Raw genomic sequence first — 24,390 nt, 5'->3', positions numbered from 1 at the left:
GGTGGAGAAAGAGTCTGGATTTCACGTCAAGACTCTCAGGGCTGACAAAGGAGGGGAATTCTCCTTGACTGTATTTTTTCGGTTTTGTGCAGATCATGGCATCAAGAGGGAATTGGCCAATACCGGATCGCCTTCGGAGAATGGAGTTGTTGAACATAAGAACAGGACTGTGGTGGAGATGGCGAGGACCATGCTGGAGCATCGTGATCTTCCCCGTCCACTTTGGGGTGAGCTGTCCATACCATTAACTGCTCTCCGATGACTTCTGTACCCCATATGACTCCATTTGAGGCATATTTTGGCAGGAAACCCGATGTCTCGCACTTTCGTGTCTTTGGGAGTGACGCGTATGTACATATTCCGAAGAAGCAGAGGGGGAAGCTTGACTCCAAGTCCCGCAAGCTGGTATTTGTGGGGTATAACTCTCTTTCCAAGGGATACAGGTTGTATGATCCACAGAGGAACGAGATTGTTGTCAGCCGGGATGTGGTCTTTGACGAGCATGTTCCAGCATCCACTGTCGAGGAGCCGCCACTTCTTGGAGATCCAGAGGAGTCTGATGACGATTCCCAGTCTACCACTCCAGTTGATCCACCTCAGTCATCACAGGAGGTTGAGCCCGCAGCTGGAATTGAGCCCCCGCGACCACAGGAGGCTCCACGATCTGTTCGAGTACCTAGGTGGTTGTTAGACACCCTTCGGGAGTCAGGTGTCACGGAGCTACCCTCCGAGTGGACCACAGAGGACGGCCCTCGAAGATCACATCGAGTCCGAGATAAAAGCAACATGGCGGAGCTTCTTCAGGTGAACTATGCTCTGATGTCTCGTATCATGCGGGATAAAGAGCCCACTTCCGTAAAGGAAGCCCTTTCACAGGATACTTGGAGGGAAGCCATGCAGGTGGAACTTGATGCCATCGAGAAGAACAACACTTGGGAGTTGGTACCGAGGCCATCGAAGCGGTCAGTCATTGGTGTCAAATGGGTCTTTAAGACCAAGTACGCGGCTGATGGGTCGGTGGACAAACACAAAGCCAGGCTCGTGGCTAAGGGTTATGCTCAGCGGCCAGGCATCGACTACGAGGATACCTTTGCACCGACAGCGCGGATGACCACGATTCGGACCGTTCTAGCCCTTGCTTCTTCTCAGAGGTGGCCCGTGTACCAAATGGGTGTAAAATCGGCGTTCCTTAATGGTGACCTGCAGGAGGAGGTGTACGTTGAGCAGCCTCCAGGCTTTATTGTTCCAGGATCGGAAGGGATGGTTTACAGGTTACGTAAGGCCTTGTATGGTCTTAAGCAGGCTCCGAGGGCTTGGAATCAGAAGATTGATTCCTTCTTTATTCGGACTGGATTTCAGAGATCGGTTGCAGATCCGAACCTGTATCTCTTTCGGGAACGCGGCATGGTCACTCTTATCATCCTTTATGTGGATGATCTCATTCTCACCGGCGGTCATGTGGAGCACATTGGAGTGACGAAGGCTGCCTTGTCAAAGGAGTTTGAGATGACCGACTTAGGCTTACTCCACTTCTTCTTGGGATTGGAGATCTGGCAGACCCAGAGGGGGTTTTTCGTCTCTCAGCAGCGGTATGTTCATGAGTTGCTTGAGGCCTTTGGGATGGAGAACTGCAAGCCTATTACTTCGCCGCCGATGGACCCGAACATAAAGTTAACCGTTACAGATCCTTGTGAGCCAGTTGATGCCTCGCAGTACCGGAAGTTGGTTGGTTCATTGATCTGGTTGCTGAACACCAGATTGGACTTGAGCTTCTCCGTGGGGCTGTTGAGCTCTTTTATGCAAACGCCATTGAAGACTCATTGGGACGCAGGACTGCGGATCTTGCGGTATCTGCAGAGTACGAAGGATCTGGGACTCTTTTACACAGGAGGGAATGGAGTCAAGCTCCAAGGTTGGAGTGACTCAGATTGGGGAGGAGATCGAGACACGAGGAGATCTACTTCAGGATACACTTTTACCCTCGGCTCAGGAGCAGTTTCTTGGAGCAGCAAGAAGCAGCCAACTATTGCCCTTTCTTCGACAGAGGCAGAGTATCGGGCTGCTTGTGGTGCTGCTTGTGAGGTTGTATGGCTGCGGAGGCTGCTAGGCGAGATGGGGTTTCCACAGAGGGAGCCCACAGTCATCCAGTGTGATAACCAGAGTTGTATAGCTATTGCTCAGAACCCGGTTTTCCATGCCTGGACCAAGCATATAGAGATACAGTATCACTTTGTACGTGAGAAGATCTTGGCGGGTGACATCTTGCTACTTTATTGTTCGACGGAGGACAATGCTGCGGACCTCTTCACGAAGTCTCTACCTCAGGCTACGCTCAGGCGGCACTCCAGCTCCCTGGGGTTGGTTTCACAGCCAGGAGCTGAGAGGGGGTGTTAGAAGTCATCTCCTGTCTATTTGTATACACTAGGGCCTCTGTTGTGGGTGTGCCCGCCCGTATATCATTTTTCCACACTCCCCGTATTTTTTCCCTATTTTTCCCATTTTTTCCTAGTGGTTGGAGGGCTGCCAGGTGATGCCAGGAGCACCCTATTGCTGGCCGACTGGATCTACATCAGTCGTGGGCTGTAGGAGTGCTGGCCGACTTGCTTTGCTCAGGCGTAGGCATCTGTAGCTGGCCGACTGCTATTTTTCAGCAGTCGTGGGTATTTTCTCAGTCGTGGGCACCATCTGTAGCTGGCCGACTGCTCACATGGAGATGTATATATTGCCCCTCAGCCCCCACCACTTTCTCATTCAGTTTTTCGGGATCTTGTGTATAGAGAAGAGTTTACACACCTATCTCTCTGTGTTTCTTGTGCTGATTATTTTCTGCAGTCTACTTGCTCTTGTCTACCCAAGTTTGGTTGTCATTTCCGCTGCATATTCTGACAAGGTCGTGGTGCAGTCAGCACAGGGCCCGGGCCCGGCGGGATGCACGCAGTGTGGGTGGAGGCGGATAGAGAAATTGCGCAGCTAGGGCAGCGCGGGTAGGATGCGTGCAGCGTGAGTGGAGGCGGATAGAGCAACTACGGCAGGGCTACGGGTGGAGGCTCATGCCATGATGATAGGGCTACGGGCAGAGAGAGAGAGAAGAAAGAAAGATTTTATTAACGTCTTCTAAAGGCCAAAAAACGGCCTATGAAACAAAACCTGCGTACATCATCAAATTTTATTAACGTCTTCTAAAGGCCAAAAAACGGCCTATGAGACAACCTGTGTACATCATCATGTCTCAATGGACATCAAATGGATTATTATCATCTACGAGAGAGAAATGAAATGAAAATGAAATGATATATTAACGTCTTCAAAAGGCCAAAATGACCTATGAGACCAAAAAGGTTACAACAATTGGTGGATCTGATACAATGTTTGTGTAAGAAAAGCTAAAACAACTAAACAACTAACTGAAACTGAAACAACAACTATGAGGAAAAGTAAGGTACTAGGAGCTCCTAATGGATAACATCTGGGAAGGAAAACTCCAGCAACAAAGGTAAGCATCATATACATCACTATCCAAAGATGTCTCTCATCGGTCGATGGCGGATATCCTCAATGTCCTCCACGGTGAGTACTCTGACTGGACGTCTCCCATGCCATGCTAGTATGGTCCTGATCCTCTGTTGTAGTCTCCGCCGGTGTCGAGATGGGCCTCTCATCTTGGGGCGCCTGGACCGCCCCAGCTCTATAGCCCGATCAATCAGTGTACCTTTGGTGCGGCTATACTCTGGGGCTAGCTGCAATGCCTGCTGGCCTGACTGCTCAATCTCTGGTCGAAAGAAGTCTGTAATCTGCCTCTGTAGGTGTCTCTCCCTCTCTAATCCCCTCCCTCTCAAGAGACCCTCTCTATGTCTACGCAGCTCCAGCAAGTATAATCCGAGGCATCTCTGATCCTGGTATCTCATGACTGTGGAAAGTGGTCCGAAACCCTCTCTGAACAGGCAGTGAAAACAGCCCCGTATCTCATAATATACTGGACAGTGACATATGTAATGCAACTATCTCTGGCTCCATCTGGCACAACTGACAAATCCTGGCCTCAGCTGGTACTCCTCTGAATCTGCCAGTCTCAATCTCTAGCTGGTGTGAGGATGTGCGCATCTTACCAATAGCACACCGTACCCCATGAGAAAGATGAGTATCCGTGTAGCTGGGTCTAATCACAAACCCATCCTCCGTGAGCTGGAGAAGATGATCTCTATAGAAAGCCATCTTCGTACCAAGCTCGTGTGTGAGAGAGAGAGAGAGAGAGAGAGAGAGAGAGAGAGAGAGATTATTATCATCTACGAGAGAGAGAGAGAGAGTCTAGGGTGGAGAGATGCAGCCCATGAAGAGGGTTTGCACTACAAGACCTAGGTACAGTGAACTCTGTATTGGGAATGGCCTTGAATCATGAAGCATGGAGCAAGCTCTTTTTTGGAACGTGTGGAGCAGGCTGGCCTGAGCGTGGAGCACAACAGGCTAGAAACGGCTCTCAAACATGGAAATGCGTTTCTAGGTGTGGAGGTAGTTGTGCGCACAAATCAGGGCTGGACGTGGGCACTTTCACCGTTTCCAAATGCGATGTGGGTGCTGTGGGCATAATTATGTGAGTGTGGTTGATGGTCATTATTGCAGTTGGCATGGATTTTACCAAGACTTAGTAGCCTTATTAAGGCTAGTCAGGCTATTAGGCGTTTTTTTACAATGACCATGAGCTGAGCTGGATTCAAGCAAAAAAAAGCGAAACGGCCTATTTTGCATTGTCTGAAACGTTTCTCCCAGCCTGAAACGTGCCATATGAAACTTTTCAAAAATTGAAACGCATTTCGCCCAATCTCTCCCACATTTCACCGTTTCAAGGTAAAAAAGGGTCCGTTTTTGTCATTTCCTGCTTCTATGGTACCAAGAGCTATGGTCTTTTGTTTATTCTATTATCACCCTAGTCAGGTGATGTGGTCAGTTGGGTCTAGGTGGATATGATGTAGGGTGGCTGACATAGGCCGACCTTGCATATGACCTACCCTGGGTATATATAGAGGTGGCAGTTAGTGTTAAAAAACAAAAATAAAAAAACAAAAATTGTGAATATCCTAGATTTGGCAGTGATATTTGCATGTCAATGTGAACCTTCAAAAAATTCAATCTTTCCAAATGATATGTTTTTTGCACCATTTGGCTCCATTTTTGGCCTAATATTGTATATTCAATGATCAAAAAGCAAAAACGAAGGTCCTGGAGCAGACCTAGTTGCGACAGTGTGACCAAGTCTCCTAAAGCTTTGTTTTTGCTTTTTGATCATTGAATATGCAATATTAATAGAGTTCAGTAGCTTCCATTATAACTCCGGAGGTTTGACAGAAACTCATTACGAAGGGCTTTGTGTGAATATATGCTCTTATATGTGTGTGTGTGTGTGGAGTGCGTGTGTGAGAGCATATCTTGATACATAGTTCTACACCCACTATTGGGCACCGATGACATTAGTGGAAATGTCGTAGTATCTAGTCCATACTATCCATAATGGAGTTGATAGTTATATAGTCTTGTGGGTTGGCTACCATGAGTATATAACATGCACGTTCCTAAAAGGTGAATTTGGAGAACGGGTGGTGCACCAAGCAACAACCTAATGGGTGTCGTGTGCTGTGCCTGTGTGAGAGAGCTGCTGCTGTAACCTGCAAACGAAAGGCACAATGCAACGTTGATGCTGACCGTTCATGCTGAGAGCTACTGGTGCAACTGTGCTCTCTGAAGAGACGGAAAATTGACCGGTGAATGACCGTGTAAGCTCCCCGAACCTTGCTTGCGCCCCTGTGCCTGTGTCGCCTCTATGCCCCTTCCTTCCTCCGCCTCCCCCTGTCCTTCTCCGCCTTTGTGCCTTCATCACCCATTCTTTCCTCCGCCTCCCTTCTGTCCTTTCGCCCCTGCCTTTGCCCGCCTTCATCCCTCTGCGCAGCGATCATCTCCTCCGCCTCCCTTCTGTCCTTTCGCCCCTGCCTTTGCCCGCCTTCATCCCTGTGCGCAGCGATCATCTCCTCCGTCTCCCATCATTCCTCCTCCATTGGTCGCCCCTGCCTCTTCCTCCCCTTCATTCCTCTGCCTCATCCCTCTGCACAACTCATCCCTTCGTCTGTGTTTCTAGCTTCCCGTTATTATTATTATTATTTTTTCGTTTCTTTTCTTTTCTTTTTTCTTTTTTCTTTTTCCTTCTCTCTTTTCTCTCTTTTTTCTTTTTTTTTTCCTTTTTTCTTCCCTCCCTCCCTTCCTTTCTTTCGCCTCCTTGCCTGCCTCTTCCCCTTGGTTTGGATTGCTCCTCATCCGAGTTCAAGTTGGCCTTCTTTTTCGATTGGCATCATGGCTAATCATTCTCCCTCGGCCGGGCGAACCATTGTTTTTTCCAAAGACGAGCTCGCGGTCCTTTTCGCCGAAATCGAGAAAGACTCCAAAACGACTCTCATTGCCATAATCTTTGGATCTCACCCTTCCCGTCTTTGGGATTGGGTCCTGGTGGCTCTGCCTTCCGACCTCGCTCCACACTTTCGAGATGTCAGGTTGCTTGGAAGAGGTTTCTTCCAGGTGGATTTTGATTCCGAGGACGCAGCTCAGAGGTTTTGAAGGGCAGCCATTTGCCATTGGGCTCGAGGAAGGTTTTTTTTCTTCCCTACTCCAGCTATTGACCCTGTTGAGGAAGATCGAAACCGTTTCCCGATTACTCTCAGATTCCCAGGTCTTCTTCGCGCATATTGGCCTATGCTAGAGGCCATCGGGTCTGCCTTTGGGCTGGTTCTTCAAGTGCCCCCCCTCCACGCTTTGCCGACATCTTCTGCCTAGGTGGTTATTGCCTCGGCGGATGCTGTCCGCAGGGTCATGGTTCTTGCCCGTGACTGTGAGCTTTTTGAGGACTATGTTTTGCTTCCGGGCCCTAGTGATCTTTTGAAGCAACGTATGGAGATTGCAGGTAAACCCGATCAGTGCCGGGTTTGTCACCAATAGGGTCACTTTGCTCAAGATTGCCCTCGGGCTCGGGGTCACAAGAGGCCTCACAAGCGTGCTTCTCATGTGCCACCTCCCTTGGATCCTTCCCGTCCTCCTACAGTCCGCCAGGTGTGGCGAGCTGTCTCTCACGCCCGCCCCCTTGGTGTGATTGATGGGAAGACCTCCTCGGATCTTTCACCTTAGATGATGTTTCTGGGCAGAGGGATGTATCAGCTCATGCTTCTTTGCAGGGAGATGATATATCAGATCAGGATGATTTTGTTTAGTCCTCTCTACTTGGAGGGGGCGATATGCAGGATGCTCAGCGTAGTGGGGATCATGTATTGCAAGATTTTCAGCATGATGCCATTGCCCTTGATGCCCCGTAGGGCGCACAAGTTTCTCGTACATATGTAGGCAGGGCCCCGGACAAGGACATGTGAGTGGACTTTGCCCCGTGGAATATCCCGTCCTCTAGCAATATGAGAGGCGTCCTCAGGCTGCCCATAGTCTTCTTAGATCGGGGGTCAAACCCTCTTCTCTTCCATTAGAATCATCTCATGGAATGTTCAGGGCCTTGGAGGGCTTCCCACCTGTGGTAGGAAGCGCCTTCTAAAGGACCAGCTTCACCCTGCTGTTACAGGAGGGTCTTGCTTCAGATTTTTATCGGTCTTTGTTGACTGCAGAGGTGCCCTCTCCTCCAAGAGATGTGGCACGGCAGAAAGTCTGGGAGTGCATGCCCAAGCTCATTACAGATGCTATGTGTTCTTCCCTGGATGGCCCTTTCTCGAAGGATGAATTCCTTCACGCACTACATGCTCTTTCCAGTGGTTCATGCCCAGGGGATGATGGTCTTTCTGCCGCCTTCTTTATTCTTTTTTTGGATCATATTGGAGATGCTATCATTGTTGCCCTTCAGGAAATGTGGCTGTCAAGTATGATGCCGCCTTACCTCACGGAGGGGCTGATTCACCTTATCCCCAAGAGCAGGGACAAGACTGACATTAAACAATGGAGGCCCATCACTCTCCTTGGATCTGCATATAAGATCTTAGCTAAAGCCTTGAGTATAAGGTTGCAGCCGATTCTCCAAAGGACTATCCATGATACACAGAATGGGTTCCTCCAAGGAAGGAGTATATTTGATAACATCTTTTCTTTTTTGGAAGCTGTCAAGTGGGCAAAGTCTAGTCATTAGCCTCTTGCCATTCTTTTGCTTGATTTTGAAAAAGCTTATGACAGAGTGGATTGGGATTTTTTGGAGGGCACTATGGCACATATGGGGTTTTCCCAAAACTGGATCAGAGGGGTGTCCTGCCTATACAGGGAGGCTCATAGCACTGTCTTAGCTTGTGGGGGGCGCGGCGAGCGTTTTCAGATTTCCCGTTCGGTGAGGGAGGGTGTCCCCTCGCCCCTTTACTGTACCTCATTGTAGCTGAGGCTATGAGTAGGTTTCTTCGGGCTTCCCCTGGTGTTGTGGGTCTCAGGTTGCCTTTATGCACGGAGGAAGAGTTTTTGGACTCTGAGTTAGCAGATGATACGGCATTGTTCCTTGAGGCTTCACATGCTTGTTTATGTGCTTTCCGGACAGCCTTGGAGGCCTTTTGTTTGGCAGCAGGAGCTACTATCAATTGGCATAAATTAGTTGGTTTTTGGATCAGTGATTCTCCTCTTGTAGATTGGGGTACAGATGTTGGTTTTATTTGGATTGAGAGAGGATGCTCTACCAGATACCTTGGTTGTCAGGTGGGCATTGACATCTCCCCTGCACAACAGTTTGCTTCAGTGCTCTTAAGCATTAAAAGCAAACTTCATGACTGGAGTAGGAGGAAGCTCGACTTGGCCTCTAGAGCTTTGGTGGTTAACCAAGTTTTGCTAGCCACGTCTTGGTTTATTGCTCGGTGTTGGATTTTTCATAAGCGCTGCATTGGCCAGCTTCGTCGCCTTATTCGAAACTTTCTTTGGTCAAGGCTTGATGTGAATGCACACACCAGGGCCAGCGTTGCTGCACGTGCACACCCATCAGGTGTACAAGTGGCATGGCATCATCAGGCATATAATCAGGATATTCATTCAGGCATATATCAGTATGAGCATCATATGGGGGTGTCTCATCACCAACATCAGCATTTTAGTCATCATGAGCATATAAGGCATTAATGTGCATCAAGTCAGGGCTGTTAGCATCAGCCGACAGCATATCTACATCAGCCGACAGCCTTCAAGTCAGCCGACCAGCATTTGATGGCATTTATGGCATCCAGGTGCAGTTGTGAGCATTCAGGGCTAGCCGAGTGCAGCAAGGCTGGCCGACCAGCACCAGTTCACTCATATAAATAGAGGCGCATACCATTCAGTCCATCATCGCATCTGACATCAGCGTTTTCAGGCCATCAACGCATCCAGTTCAGTTCAGCCATCTCATCTAGTTCAGTCCATTACAGTTCAGCCAACGCTTCCATCTCCTCAGCGTTTCCTTCCCAGGCAACAGGAGAGCATCTGCGTTTTCAGCATCGCATCAGCATCGCATCAGTCCCAAAGCCATTCCTTCAGCGTTTCCTTCCCAGGAGACAACGGAAAGACAGTGGGACAGTAGTTCATTCAGCATATCAGTATATTCAGCATATAGGCAGCATATTCAGCATATAGTGCATCATACCTATCTCCTACATAGAGGGAAGCCGGCATCGAAGGGTGGACCTCAGCATTGGAGCAAGGAACAGTCCTCAGCATCAGCATTCAGCCATTCTTCTCATCCCGAGAAGGATATTCATCTAGGACAGCATCATAGATCTATTCAGATCTCATTGTAACCCATTCATCTAATATAGCTGCATTGCATTGCATTGACACTATCTGTCTTTTCTGAGTGCAGTTTAGTTAGACTAAGGTTGTGTTTACGACGGTCAAATCCTTCACATGTCACATTGGTATCAGAGCGTTACAGGGTAACCAGCCTTAGATCATTTTCATTCCATCAGTCATTCAGTCAGACATCATGTTAATCGCTTCCGCACAGTTAAACCCATTTTTCAAAATCTTGCAGGCCACCCTTAGGGATTTCCCCTTAGGTATGCATTAGTAACCCATCCATCTGCATTCTTGCACAGCATATAGGGTTGCACATGGGTTGCATAGCAGACATCTTAGCAGTTAGTCTTGCATCTGCAAGGCATACATGTTTACCCATGAATTCTCTGGGGAAGAATGACATCCATCATCAAAGGAGTACATAAGTTTTGGGCTTCAACTGGCAGCAGCAAGGGGTTCTCTTCCACAGCAGAAGACGGAAGTTGGCTCCAACATCGCCTCAGGAGGTTCAGAGCTTGAGGAACGACGGAGATGGTAGGTGAAAGGTTTCCACAGGCAGGTCAGGGGTGACTTAGGTATTTCCAAGCAGTTTTAGCGGCATTCGCCATTCAGTTCCCACAGTAGACAAAGTCTTTGGCTCAAAGGATTTCACTCCTACAGACGACCTTAGTCCTGGCAGAAGAAGTCAGAAGGGGGCAGTGGTTCGGTGGAGAAGGATCACCAGAGGAGCCGAAAGGTTGCCAGGTATACCACCCAGCAATAGTTTAGCGGAGGGGAATGTCACGTGCACACCCATCAGGTGTACAAGTGGCATGGCATCATCAGGCATATAATCAGGATATTCATTCAGGCATATATCAGTATGAGCATCCTATGGGGGTGTTTCATCACCAACATCAGCATTTTAGTCATCATGAGCATATAAGGCATCAATGTGCATCAAGTCAGGGTTGTTAGCACAGCATTTGATGGCATTTATGGCATCCAGGTGCAGTGCTAGCCGATTGCAGCAAGGCTGGCCGACCAGCACCAGTTCACTCATATAAATAGAGGCGCATACCATTCAGTCCTTCATCGCATCTGACATCAGCGTTTTCAGGCCATCAACGCATCCAGTTCAATTCAGCCATCTCATCTAGTTCAGTCCATTACAGTTCAGCCAACGCTTCCATATCCTCAGCGTTTCCTTCCCAGGCATCAGGAGAGCATCTGCGTTTTCAGCATCGCATCAGTCCCATAGCCATCCCTTCAGCGTTTCCTTCCCAGGAGACAAGGGAAAGACAGTGGGACAGCAGTTCATCCAGCATATCAGTATATTCAGCATATAGGCAGCATATTCAGCATATAGTGCATCATTCCTATCTCGTACATAGAGGGAAGCCGGCGTCGAAGGGTGGACCTAAGCATTGGAGCAAGGAACAGTCCTCAGCATCAGCATTCAGCCATTCTTCTCATCCCGAGAAGGATATTCATCTAGGACAGCATCATAGATCTATTCAGATCTCATTGTAACCCATTCATCTAATATAGCTGCATTGCATTGCATTGACACTGTCTGTCTTTTCTTAAGCATCATTGAGTGCATTTTAATTAGACTAAGGTTGTGTTTACAACGGTCAAATCCTTCACATGTCACAGTTGCTTGGGAAACCATTATCAGGCCTAAGCAGGAAGGGGGATTGAATATCATTGACCCCGAGGTGCAATGTAAGGCTTTGCTCTGTAAGCTTGTTGTTAGGGGCTTTCTTCTAGGCACTGAGCCGTGGAAGGACTTTCTCATGCAGCAGATTACGAAGTGTGTCCCTGTTCGCGGAGGTGACTGGACTCTCAGCTCACGGTTTATTTTTTCAGATGCAGTTCACCGCTCCCCTTCGTCCCCCCTTGTTAGGTCCCTCCTATGGGCCTGGGACTGCCTGAGGAGTTTTTTGGTACACATCCTCGCACGTTTAGCGGAGGAAGCTAACCGGCAGCCCATTCTATGGAATGATTTGATCTTAGATGGGCATGGTAGGCCTCTTGGGGCAGCTATGCATATTCTCTGGGCTGGCTGGGAGACTCTTTGCCCCACAGTGCTGGCTTGGAAGAGGTTTCAGAGCCTTACCGAGGTGCAGAGATTGGATATCATGCAGCACTTGAGGTGTTCTAGCCGGAGGACTGCACAGATTGATGCAGCCATTCCCAACCACTGGATTACTGGATCTTTTTTGGAAGGTCGTCATCATTCTTGGTTTGGGGTTTTCTCTGGGATAGGCGTTCCTCTTCAGGTTATGGGTATCTCCTCGCCTAGGAAGGATGATGTACCGGTCTTTTTTTATGTACAGGATGGATGGCAGCTTGAGGGATGTGATATGCAAGACCTTATTGAGGGCCCCCAGATTCGTCCAGTCAGAGTTGTTGGTAGGTTGGGGAAGCACGTCTTTGTTGAACCCCCCGCCCCCTAGGGATGATCACAGAGAGTGTTACCCTTTGGTTGTATGGTGGCTTCCCTATTAGACATTTGCCTTGGGACCCCGGTGCGTGGGAGTGGAAGGATGCTTGTAATCCTTTGAAAAGCATGCCTTAATTAGTTATACGGTGCGGAATGCCAGACATCTTATCTTGGGACACATTTAGAGTGTCCCTACTCTCTTAGACCCCATTGGGAGTCTTAGGGCATTTTGATTGACATTCAGAGGGCATTTTGGCGGAGATTGTGGCACTCTTATAGGAAGCCACATATTTCCTCCTTTATCTGGGTTTCCCTTCATGGTGGTCTGGCCACCAATCCGTGGAGGTCTGTTATATACATGTATATGTATATATATACATGTATATATATATATATATACATGTATATATATATGTATGTATGTATATATGTATGTATATATATATGTATGTATATATATATGTATCTATATATATATTATCAGTTTTGAGATCTACCTTGACTGTGTTGCTGCTCATTCACATTGCATACAGTCCTTCAATGTCGGATTGCTTGCAGGAGCACATGGGTGGAAGGTAATATTTATAGAGTTCGGTAGCTTCCATTATATAGAGATCATCAGTTTTGAGATCTACCTTCACTGTGCTGCCGTTCATTCACAATGCATACAGTCTGTCGTCCCAGTGTCTTTCTGGATTGCTTGCAGGAGCACATGGGTGGAAGGCAGTAACCATCAGTTGTAATGTCGGTTTGCAATTAGTAATTTGACATTATTCTCCATCTCTTCTCGTTGAGTTTTTGTTTTGTGAAGGTCCTGCTATTTGTGTCAACACACAAGTTGTAATTTCTTACACATCTTCAACACAATGAAAGAAAGTTTCAGCTTGGCTTTAATTAGAACTATGTTTGTTAAAAAATTAAGGTGGCTTTAATTAGAACTATGTTTGTTCAAAAATTAAGGATGGTGCATTTTTTCAAAGTCTCCCCTTTGGTAATTTCACTGACCTTGTTCTTGTTGGTGTTCTTGATGATGACTAATTTTTGCAAATGATGACTAATTCTTGTTGGTGTTCTTGATGATGACTAATTCTTGTTGGTGTTCTTGATGATGACTAACTTTTGCAAATGATTTTATCCCATTCCTTGCTTTTACATTGGTTTTTGAAAATTTGATCATCAATTCCTTAAGCAAGGGCTACAAATTCTATGCTAGGAACTTTTTTAGTTGTGAAATTTTTGCAAGTGAATGCATGACATAAGGTTTTAAGGTCTGATGCGGATGTGAGGATCGATCCAAAATTCCACATTATAAGCTGAGTGTAAATTCATGGAGTTGAACCAATAATATTTAGACAAAGAGGACAATGCTTTACGAACCGAATGGTGAATATGTATAATTTTATTTAAGCCCTTTCTAGCTGAAGTATCATTGTCATAACCTTGTTTTTGCAGACTTCAGGGCTAGCAGATCCTGTGAAGATTGCAAAAGATCTACAAGATATGGGTGTGCAGCTTGATGTCATTGCCACAGTAGTAGATGTGGAAGCACTTGATAAAGTTTTGACATTGCCCATTGCTTTGCAACAATTGACAATTGCAGATGTTGTGCTGGTAAACAAGTAAGTTGACAAAATGTGTTGTGCTATGAATGTAACTGGGGTACTTAGATTTCACATAATCAAGACAACTTCACATGTTGCAAATGGAGTATTGTCGGAGTTAGTCTGGAGTCTAGTCAAGTAGCTTGGTGGTGTGAACACCCTCTTATTTAGGGTCAAAAGATAAGGCCTTGGTGCCCATAAAAGCATTGTACATGTTGGAAAATAATCATAATTCATTCATCATTGTGTTGTGCCATCTTGCTGTCATGTGCACACCCTATTGGTGTACAAGTGACATGGCATTCTTAGCATCCATAAGCATTAATCAGATAGCATTCATGAGCATCAAGTATTATCCAGGCATTTTCAGCAGTTATTCACAGTAGATCACAGCATGAGCATCAGTGTAAGGGGCTGTTACGGCACCTACAGCAGGTACATAAGGCATCATAAGCATTTAGGGCATGTAGCATTTGCAGGTCGTGTCTTGGGAACCAGCCGACAGCATGTAAACCAGCCGACTAGGTGCTATCACCAGTTGTGGGAATTATCAGGCAACCGACAGTAGTTTAAAGCATTTAATGAAGTCGTGGAGGTCCAGATGACTGGCTGACAGCAGTAGGTACAGCCGACCAGCAGCATAAATCATATATAAGCAACGTCGCATCATTCAGTTCATTTATCTCTTATATCTGGCATCTTCTCAGTGTTTCCTTTCTAGGGAGCAAGAGCAAGTCAGCAGATCATCCTCATCATTCAGCATCAGCATATTCTGCATACAGATAGAAGAAGCATTCAATTCATCTCCTGCCTCCTACATAGAGGAAAGCCTGCATCCAAAGGGTGGACCTCAGCAGTGGAGAAGGGAACAATCATTCACCATCAGCATTCAGCATCTCTCTCTCATTCTGAGAAGGATATTCATTTAGTACAGGCATAGATCTATTTATAGATCTTTATTGTAACCATTGCATTTAATATAGCTGCCTTGCATTGACACCATTGTCTATCTGTGAAGTATAATTAAGTGCAGTTTAGTTAAGCCTAAGGTTGTTATACTACGATCAATCTCTCGCATGTCACATTGGTATCAAAGCGTTACAGGGTAACCAGCCTTAGTTCATGTTCATTCCAAAGGTCATTCAGTAAGTCAACATGTTAATCGCTTCCGCTCAGTTAAATGCAGGCCATCCTTGGGGTTTTCCTCTTATGCATGCATCAGTAACCCATCCATTTGCATTCTTGCATAGCATATAGGGTTGCACCTGTCTTGCATCAGCATAGTAGTCATCCTAGCAGTCAATCTAGCATCTTGCATCTGCAAGGCATACATGTTTTACCCATGAGTTTTCTGGGGAAGAATGACATCCATCATCAAAGGAGTAAATGGAGTTTTGGGCTTCGCCTGGCAGCAGGTGGTTCTCTTCCACATACGAAGACGGAAGTTTGCTCCAACATCACCTCAGGAGGTTTAGAGGTTCAGGAACAATGGAGATGGTGTGTGAAAGGATTCCATAGATAGGTTAGTGGTGACTCAGGTATTTCCAAGCAGATTTAGTAGCATTTGCCATGTAGTTCCCCGCAGTGGAGAAGTCTTTGGCTCAAAGGATTCAACTCCTGCAGTCGACCTCAGTCCCGATAGAAGAAGTCAGAAGGGGGCAGTGGTTTCAGTGGAGGAGGATTAGCAGGGGAGTCGAAAGGTTGCCATGTGTACCACCCAGCAACAGTTTAGTAGAGGGGAATGTCACGTGCACACCCTATTGGTGTACAAGTTACATGGCATTCTTAGCATCCATAAACATTAATCAGATAGCATTCATGAGTATCAAGTATTATCCAGGCGTTTTCAGCAGTTATTCACAGTAGATCACAGCATGAGCATCAGTGTAAGGGGCTGTTACAGCACCTACAGCAGGTACATAAGGCATCATAAGCATTTAGGGCATGTAGCATTTGCAGGTCGTGGCCTGGGAACCAGCCGACAGCATGTGAACTGGCCGATTAGGTATTATCACTAGTCGTGGGAATTATTAGGCAACCGACAATAGTTTAAAGCATTTAATGCAGTCGTGGAGGTCCAGATGACTGGCCGACAACAGTAGGTAGAGCCGACCAGCAGGATAAATCATATATAAGCAACATCGCATCATTCAGCTCATTTGTCTCTCATATCTTGGCATCTTCTCAGCGTTTCCTTTCTAGGGAGCAAGAGGAAGTCAGCAGATCATCCTCATCATTCAACATCAACATATTCCACATACCGATAGAAGAAAGCATTCAGTTCATGTGTCTATCTGGTTATCCTTCATGGTGCGTTTTCATGCTTCGGCCTGTAACCTCTTTCTTCTTGCGTTTTCCTCCTTGGTAGACATGTTGGCGTTTTTTGTCCTACCCACTGCTCTGATCTCTACGGTGCCAACTTGCTCTGTGTTTTCCAGTAGCAGCACCTCTGCCGCGTTTTTTCACTTAGCTCTGAGCAGCGTAGTCCGTGTTCTCTGATTTGAGCCGCCATCATCTTCATCCTCTAGGCGTCAAACACCTTGCACTTCAGCACATCTCCCCTCTGTCTCTGGTCGGACTGTTGATACTGCCGTTTCTGGTGATGATGCTATCACTTTTGATGCTGCTGATGTGGATGCGGATGCCAATGCCATGCTGCCCACTCTTGAATGATGCTATCGTTGTGCTGATGTTGGCGCCTGATGTTGACATTGCCACGAGCTTACTATTTGCAAATACACCTCCATGCCAGCATTTGTTGGTACACAACCCTCTCATAGGCCGAGTTCGGTCTTTTGGAAGACGTTAATAAAATCTTTCTTTCTTTCTTTCTTTCTTTCTCTCCTCTACATGACGATGAAGCCTTGCGTTTTTTGCTCACCTCTTCTACGACAGCTCCATGCTTTTTACTACCGCACTTCTCCACGGTAGCTCCACCTTGGCTTCATTTTGATGCTGTCACCCATATTACCACCTCCATTAAAGTTGAAAGCTTTACAAATATGTGGTAATAAACTCTCCCCTCAATATTAGTGTGATTTTTTTTTTCCCTCTTTGCAAAAGTTTGGGTCCTTTCGGTAAAATGGAGAGCCTCAAAGGGAGCTTTGGGATGGAGAGGTTTAGTGGAAACAATTTCTCTATCTAGTAGACGAAGCTTCGTCTCTATCGGATGAGGGACAACTTGTGGTTCTTGGTCAACGGAACCGACAAGAAACCTAGCAACAATGAGGGGGCTGAGAAAATTCTAATTTGGCAAGAATGTAATTACAAGGCCATCACTCTTATTGGGCTTGCATTTTCCGACGATCTTGTTTACATCATGTGGACTTCAACAAGACTGCTAATGAGGTATGGGACAAGTTGGAAAGTTTATTCGGGAACAAGGTTAATAACAAGGTTTTCTTGAAGTAGAAATTATTTGGTTTAAAGATGAGTGAAGAAGAGACTTTGGTGAGCATTTGAGTGAACTTGGCTCAATACTACAACAACTCTCCAACCTTGGAGTAAATGTTGAAGAAGATGATTAAAAGGTTGTTCTTCTATCTAGCATAGAGAGAATCTCTAAGTTTTTAGAGATCTTGACATTTTTGAGAGTGGCCAGGCACCCTTTGATAACATGCTTTCAGTGTTAATTGAAGAACACCGTCGTCTTAAGGTGCAAGGTACAAAGATATTTGATTTAGACAGTGCTATGGTAGGCAAATGGAAAGGCAAAAAAGGGGGGAAGCCAGTTATTGCAACAGGCTTGGTCACACAGAAGAAAAGTGCTTCAAGAAAATGGTAAAGGAGTAGAAAAAGGAGCATGCAGAAGGGAGAATCTTTCTCTCAAAGAGGAAGATTATGATTGGGCCTTCTAGTTCCCATTGTGTTTGAGTCAAGGGTTCTCTGCTCGAGTAGTCCCCTAAAATTTGAGTTACATATTTTGGATCCTTTTGGATTTTGTAATGCCTTGTTTCTATAAAAGGTAGATAGGTAGAGAGAGAGAGAGAGAGAGAAATGAAATGAAATGTTATATTAACGTCTTCAAAAGGCCAAAGTGACCTATGAGACCAAAGTTACAACCATGTGACATCTGATACACTGTCTGGAAAAGAAAAGAAAGAACTGAAGGTAAGTATCTACAAATGCTCCCTCCAGCATTCTGGCGTAAGATAATCCTTTAAGAAAACAGGGTTTCTATGCAAGTTTTCAGTTTGATTTTCTTTTGAATACAAGGACAACAATATATGGCTGGAGTGGTAATCATCCTAGGAGCTCTAGCATGGGTCTTTGCCGGATGGCCTGGATATCTGCCATAGTGAGATGCCTGGTCGGACAAGCTCGATGCCTCGCAAAATGATGCTCTGAATCCTCCGGTGTAGGCACCGTCTCCGATGTGAGGATCCGCGAGCCCTCGAGCGTCTGGATCTGCCCAACTGGATAGCTCTCTCAACTAGAGTCCCATGGGGTGCCCACTGCTGGGCTGTTGGCTGTGTCCTCCCGGGTAGTCCCTCTAAAGAAGTTAGTAATCTGTCTCTGTGTGGACTCCCTGCCAGTCGGGCGTCTGCTCCTGAAGAGAGAGAGAGAGAGAGAGAGAGAGAGAGCTATATTAACGTCTACGGAAGACCCCAAGGGCTTGAGACCAAAAGTAATACAATAGTACCATGGATATACTAAGCCATGGAAAATTGAACGAAAAAGTAAAATGAAAACATCTGACAGTACATGTAATCAACAGATGATCCTTTGTAGAGTGAGATATGCTATGATCAGCTAATGACGATACCCACCTTGGCGAGAACTGATCTGATGGTGGAGTGAATTTCAGGCCTTTGTGATGGGAGTGTGTCATGTCGGCGGAGAACCGCACGAATTTGTCTCTGTGTGGTGGAGGGACCTGATGCTCTGGGTCCAGGACGTCTGGCTCATAAAATGGATCGATCTCTCTCACTAAGAACTCCTCTGGGGCGTGGAGTTGGAGTGTGGGTACGGGTGGTGGGCTTTGATGTTGTAGAGGAACTGTTGTGGGGAGTGGATTCCGATGTGGATGTATGTACCACAAAGAAATCTGTGATGGCTCTCTGTGAGGTAACTTATCGTAGCCGGGACTGTCTCTCAGCATGCTGCCTCAACACTACATCCCTGTGTCGTCTAAGCTCCATCAAGTACATGCCCAAGCACCTTTGATTCTCAAACTGTATCACTTATGTGAGTGGTCTGAATCCCTCTCGGAAGAGGCAATGGAATCTCCTCCATATCTCGTAGTAAGCCGGGCAACTGAACATATAATGGGCCTCATCCTATACTGCTCTTGTGGTGCATACTGTGCATGTTCTCTCTTCATGTGGGATATCCTCAGCTCTGTCAGTCTCTACTTTGAGGCGGTGGGAGGATACCTTGAGCTGGCCGATCGTTATATGCATAGCATGTGACATGTGTATTTGTATGTATCCCGGGATCTCAAAGAATCCATCCTCGAGGAGTCTCAAGAAGCGATCTCTGTAGAATTGACACTTCTTACCAATCTCTGACGGAGACACCCATGTCTGGTGTATGTGTAGCTCGAGTAGATCTAACCGGATGATCCGGTTGATCTCCTATCGTGAGAGAAAAATGAAGAAAGATATGTTAAGCATCTACTAAAGACCCAATGGGCCTATAAGACCGAAGTGATACAATAATGTCCATGGCATATCTCATCATGGAATGGAAAATAAAACAGAAAGAAAACATAAACATAGCTATCTCACTGGGGTGATACAAAACTGTCCATGGAAACTCATCATGGAATACTAAGAACATAGAAACATGAGAGCAGCATCAGCTCCGAGTAGATGTTATACCACTCTCCAAAATATCAAGCAGGGGGCTAATGAGGATGGCCAAGAGGTCTCCCTCAGCTATGTCACGTCGAAAGGTAGCTTGATGGCGGTGGAGCATGTCCTGGATCTGGAGCGGCTGAGGTGATTGTGGCCACTCTGAGGCGAGAGAGAGAAATGAAATGATACATTAACGTCTCTAAGAGGCCATGATGGTCTATGAGACCAAAACCGAGAGTACATCTGAAGTTGGTGTCTCATCAAAGAGAACAACCAAATGAAACTGAAAAGTACAATAAACTGACTATCTTACAGTTATAAGAATTGTAAGTAAGACTCCTAGATGATACTGAGTAGAAAATACTGAAAAATGTATATCAAGTAGATCCATGTATGCTGATCAGTTGAAGTGCTTCCCTCTCCTCAAATCAAATATCTTCGCCATGGGGATGTCTAGAATGGAGAGGTTGTAGAAGCAAGGTAGGCGCCTTCGATGTCGAGCAATAATGGCTCTGATCTGGCGATGGTGAGGATGCCGTGGTCGGAATCCTGGTGGGCGTGGCCGACGAGCACGACATAAGACGACTGCTCTATCAATGGTGACAACCTAGGAGCGTGGCTGGTGTCGTGATGGCCCAATGGAGGAGGTATCAGGAGGTGTGTGGGCTGGGCTACTAGTGTTGGTGTTGGAGAAATCTATCAGGATCCTCTGTCTAGGTACATAATGGCTCGGTCTCCTGTTTGCCAAGAGGGTCTCTTTGTGTCACCTGAGCTTAAGTAGGAACAATCCCAGGCATCTCTGATCCTCAAACTCCATGACCCTGCGTAATGGCCCAAAACCCTCTCGGAAGAGGCAGTGATACTCCCTCGGATCTCATAATAGATTGTACATCGGCAAATGTAGCGCTCCTCTGTCTATATAAATTACCACTGACCAGTAACCAGAAGAACTATTGGAAAATACAACTTCGAAGAGTGTGGGATCTTCAAAGTACAACTCATCAACATCTAGACCTAATTCTAGGACTAGATACATGACAGTAAAACAGCACTCCAACAAAATATATATGTATACCCCAGTAATCACCTTTGCTCTGTATCCTTCTCTTCAGCAGCATCCAGTTGTAAAGACTGCCACACCACCTAAAAAGTGGCAGCTCCTCTCTTTGGCGGCTTCCCTGTCCTCCTCCTTCTTCAGCGCAGTCAACACTCCACGCCTTCCACTTCTTACGATGTGCTCCAGCTTCCGCCACATCCAAACAACCCTTTCCCAATACACGCCTTCTTGCTGTGGATACTCCCCCCACCTCTCAGCTCTCTCTTCTTTACGTTTCAGCCATCACTTCTGTATCCTTCGTGCTATCAGCTCCCGTCAGCGCTAAACCTCCTGGCGCCTTGTTTCCCTTGTATTCCCTGCCTGCAGTTGACGTCCCCCAGCAAGTCGCCCGTCCCCTCTGCAGCTCTGCTCTGCAGACGACCATTACCTCGAAGATCTCAGGATCTTTCCAGCCCTTCTACGCTTGTCACCACGGCCACACACCACCAGTGCTTGCTGACCACCTTCGACCTTCAACTCCGGCTCTCTCGGCTCCCTAATCCATCGCCAGCATGACTCGTCGGCCCTTTGTCTGTCCCCTTACTTCGACGCCAGCCTGCAAGCCTTTGACGTCAAGCTTGCCACAGTCGATCAGTAGCTTCAGTAGCTCACCCCAAGGCGGCTCCTCTGCACGCCTTCGCTAGCTCAACACCAAGAAAAAAACGGCCACCTTCCCACGTACTTGCTCTGTCCGCTCTAGAGAGGCTTTCCTGCTGCGCCTAGCCACACACCACCAGTGCTTCTCTTGCCTGCTTGCGTCTGCACACGCCCAGAGCTCCGTCTGCTAGGCGGCTCCCTCACAATGACCAGGCCCCCCCTATCACACGAGGCAGCCACCCTCTTTTTCCTGCCGACTCTCATGCTTCGCCAACTTTCCAAAGCACCCGCTGGCAGCAGCGCTGGCATCAAATCAAGTAGCCATGTGGCTGTTCTATAAATTGGCCACGTTATTATATCATTTTTTTATTTTTTCCTTTTCCCTAAGGCCTAGAAGATGGCCACACAATGCTTTCCATTTCACACCAAAGCTCAAGGATTTAAGGCAACCTTGGCCCCTTCAACCTTAAATGCTCCCATGCTCCACATACTCTTCAATGCAGCTTCCAGTGCCCACTGTACTTGGGACGCGCACACAAATTCAGAGCCATCAAACAGCCGATACCACCTACAGCCAGCCTCACTCCGAACAGGCCTGTACAAAGCCTACAGCCAAACCATTCTCTTTGTACAACTGCCAAGGCGTTCCCGAGCAAAACTCTCACACAGGCCATGCATCCATATGCACACAAGCCCAAAATATCTCTCAGAAAAACGCCTGACATACTTTGCCAACCCCCCAGCCTGCTAGAGCATTTATGCTCAGCAGCAAAAAGATAAAGTCCAGTAACTATCCACCAGGATCAAAAAGAAATCTCGGTGCATCTACCTTCGAATCCTTCAAGTATTTTCCTCTGTCAAATAACCATTGATATATCCTGTTATGGTCTTCCACTTTCAGCAACCCCCTGGGCTCTTCATATATGGCTTCATCAATATATACTGCATTTCCTTCTCCATACCAGCTCACATGGTCTTGTGATGGAAACAACCATTCTTCACCTCTACTCCCTTCTGACACATTTGATTCCCACTCATAATCATATACTGATTTTACAAACACCTGATCTTCAACTCCCACCTCATGATCATCCAATTTGCAACCTGCATCATTGGCTTCCAACTCTGCCTCTGGACAAACTGCCAGACCAAGACTATAGGCAAACCACTCATCCATATGCTGAGCATCAACATGTGGTGTGTCCACCATAAACCCATTTCCCTTCAGCCCATCAACATCAAACACAGCAACTTCATGCACTGTAGACTCATCGTTGTCACTTCCTTGTAGTTTCTCCAGCTTCAAGACCATTGGTGATCCTTCAAGATTCTCCACATCTTGCACAGGCATCTCTACCAAGTCTAAGCTCCCTAAACTCCCAGGCAAAGCATCTTGGTTCCCTCGACCAACAACAATAGCCTCACATGCATTCTCACTACTGACAACCGACTCATTCTCTTGGGCATGACAAGGAACACACACCTTATGATCAGCAACCGCACCTGCGAAATCTATCACGTCATCATCCAAAGTAGCATCCAACTCATCATCAGTCACACCACCACTCCCTTCCTGCACAATTGGTATGCAAGCATTTGTCCTTTTTCCGTTGGTGCTCGAGTAACATACGTTCTCGATCAAGCTCACGTTGGTGTTCCTGAGCGGCGAGTTCAGCCTGACGCCAGTCTTCGTCGATCCTGCGATGGGCTTCCTCATAGTCCCGTCTTTCTGCTGTTTCTCTTTTCCTTCGGGCCTCATCCTCTCTCCTTTGTTGTTCCATCTGAAAGAAGAGGGAGATGTAGTCGGCTGCTGCTGGAGGTGTAGAAGGACGTGCTGCTGCTGCCTCCAAGAGTTGGAGATGCTCCATGAGCAGCTGGTTCTGAGCTCTAAGAAGAGCTATGGTGTCTGCTGTAGGTGGAAGAACATGGTCTCCTTCGGGGGAGACGTCTTCTAGCTGATGAGTACTCTCTTCTGTAGACATGATGCTGAAGTCGGTGGTCGTGTTGGAACCCAATCTAACCATCCAAGGATGCCCCCACGCTAGGATACGGTGTGTGGACAATCTGAATCTGATACCAATGTGATATGCACCGAAAGTCTTTGTATTGGAAGATCCTGTCACACAAATGCTCACACCGTCTTCTGTATCCTGAGTTTCGTGAGTTTAGCAATCCACTTTAATACTTCAAACTTTAAAGAGATATGAGAGAGAGATATGAGAACTGTACACCAGATTGGGTCCCGAATTACCCACTGAAGGGCCCCCTATCCCGATAACGAGATAGTATTTGCTTTATTTCTTTAGAGAGAATGACTGTGGACTGTAGATAAGCCAAACGCAAGATCTCAGAGGATCGGAAGCTTGGTTGAACTGTACACGGCTGTAGAAACACCTCGATGAACTGATCTTGAGCCTATGCACTCTTCCCAAGGGCATGAGGAAGGGCTGCACACCTGCGGCTGAGAAAAGAAGATGGTGGACTGTTCTAAGCTATGTTAGAATGCTGTAAATGCTTACGAATGCTATGTTACCTTCACCAGAGGGCTGGTATATGACTGGATGATGCTGAATACTGATGTAAACTGCTGTGGGACTGAAAATGCATGAAAGGGGCTGCTGGAACTCTGCAAACGCAGGACTGAATGGCTGTTTTCTGGCGTGGAACTGAGGCTGGATTGAAACGCTTGCTACAGGACTGTTCTGGACAGAAATGCTGAACTGGAGGTGCTGCAGATCTGTAAACGCAGGCTGATTGTAGGTGGCTGATTCACATGCAGAAAGACGCAGGTGTTTATGCTGACTTGGGGGCTGATCTGATGCGCTTATGGCTGGAGGGACTGCTGAAGATGCATGCGTTGGAGAACCAAGATTGGCTGAAGCTAACTCAAGCTCTCCAAGGGCTGGATGAGACTAGTCTAGTGCTGAAGGCAAGGGAACTCCTAGGGCTGAGGAGGAAAGCTCTTAGCACACTGAAGACAGAATGAGAAACTAAGCCCTGTGCAAGCCTATTTATACTAACTAGAGGTTGGTCAAGTTGGCTAGTCATTTAATAAAGTTTATATTTATAAATGACAATAAATGCTAAATAAATACTATAAAA

General features: G+C 46.7%; 1 protein-coding gene across 5 annotated transcripts in view; it reads left to right on the top strand.

The window, feature by feature from the left end:
* LOC147631339 (uncharacterized) overlaps positions 1-24,390 on the top strand; it is a 43,816-nt gene that overhangs the window by 5,586 nt on the left and 13,840 nt on the right. For all 5 annotated transcript variants that reach the window (XR_015267564.1, XM_086809734.1, XM_086809735.1 and 2 more), the window contains exon 3: positions 13,649-13,815. Coding sequence is in view for 4 of the 5 variants with exons in the window: in XM_086809734.1 (XP_086665860.1) it covers positions 13,649-13,815 (167 nt within the window). In the remaining variant the exon portion in view is untranslated. The remainder of the gene's footprint in view (positions 1-13,648; positions 13,816-24,390) is intronic.

This window comes from Cibotium barometz, chromosome 15 (assembly GCF_041138505.1).
Source record: "Cibotium barometz isolate CiBa-2024 chromosome 15, ASM4113850v1, whole genome shotgun sequence".
NCBI classification, from domain to species: Eukaryota; Viridiplantae; Streptophyta; class Polypodiopsida; order Cyatheales; family Cibotiaceae; genus Cibotium; species Cibotium barometz.
The sequence above is the reverse complement of the archived record's forward strand: the minus strand, read 5'-3'. Positions and strand labels throughout refer to the sequence as shown.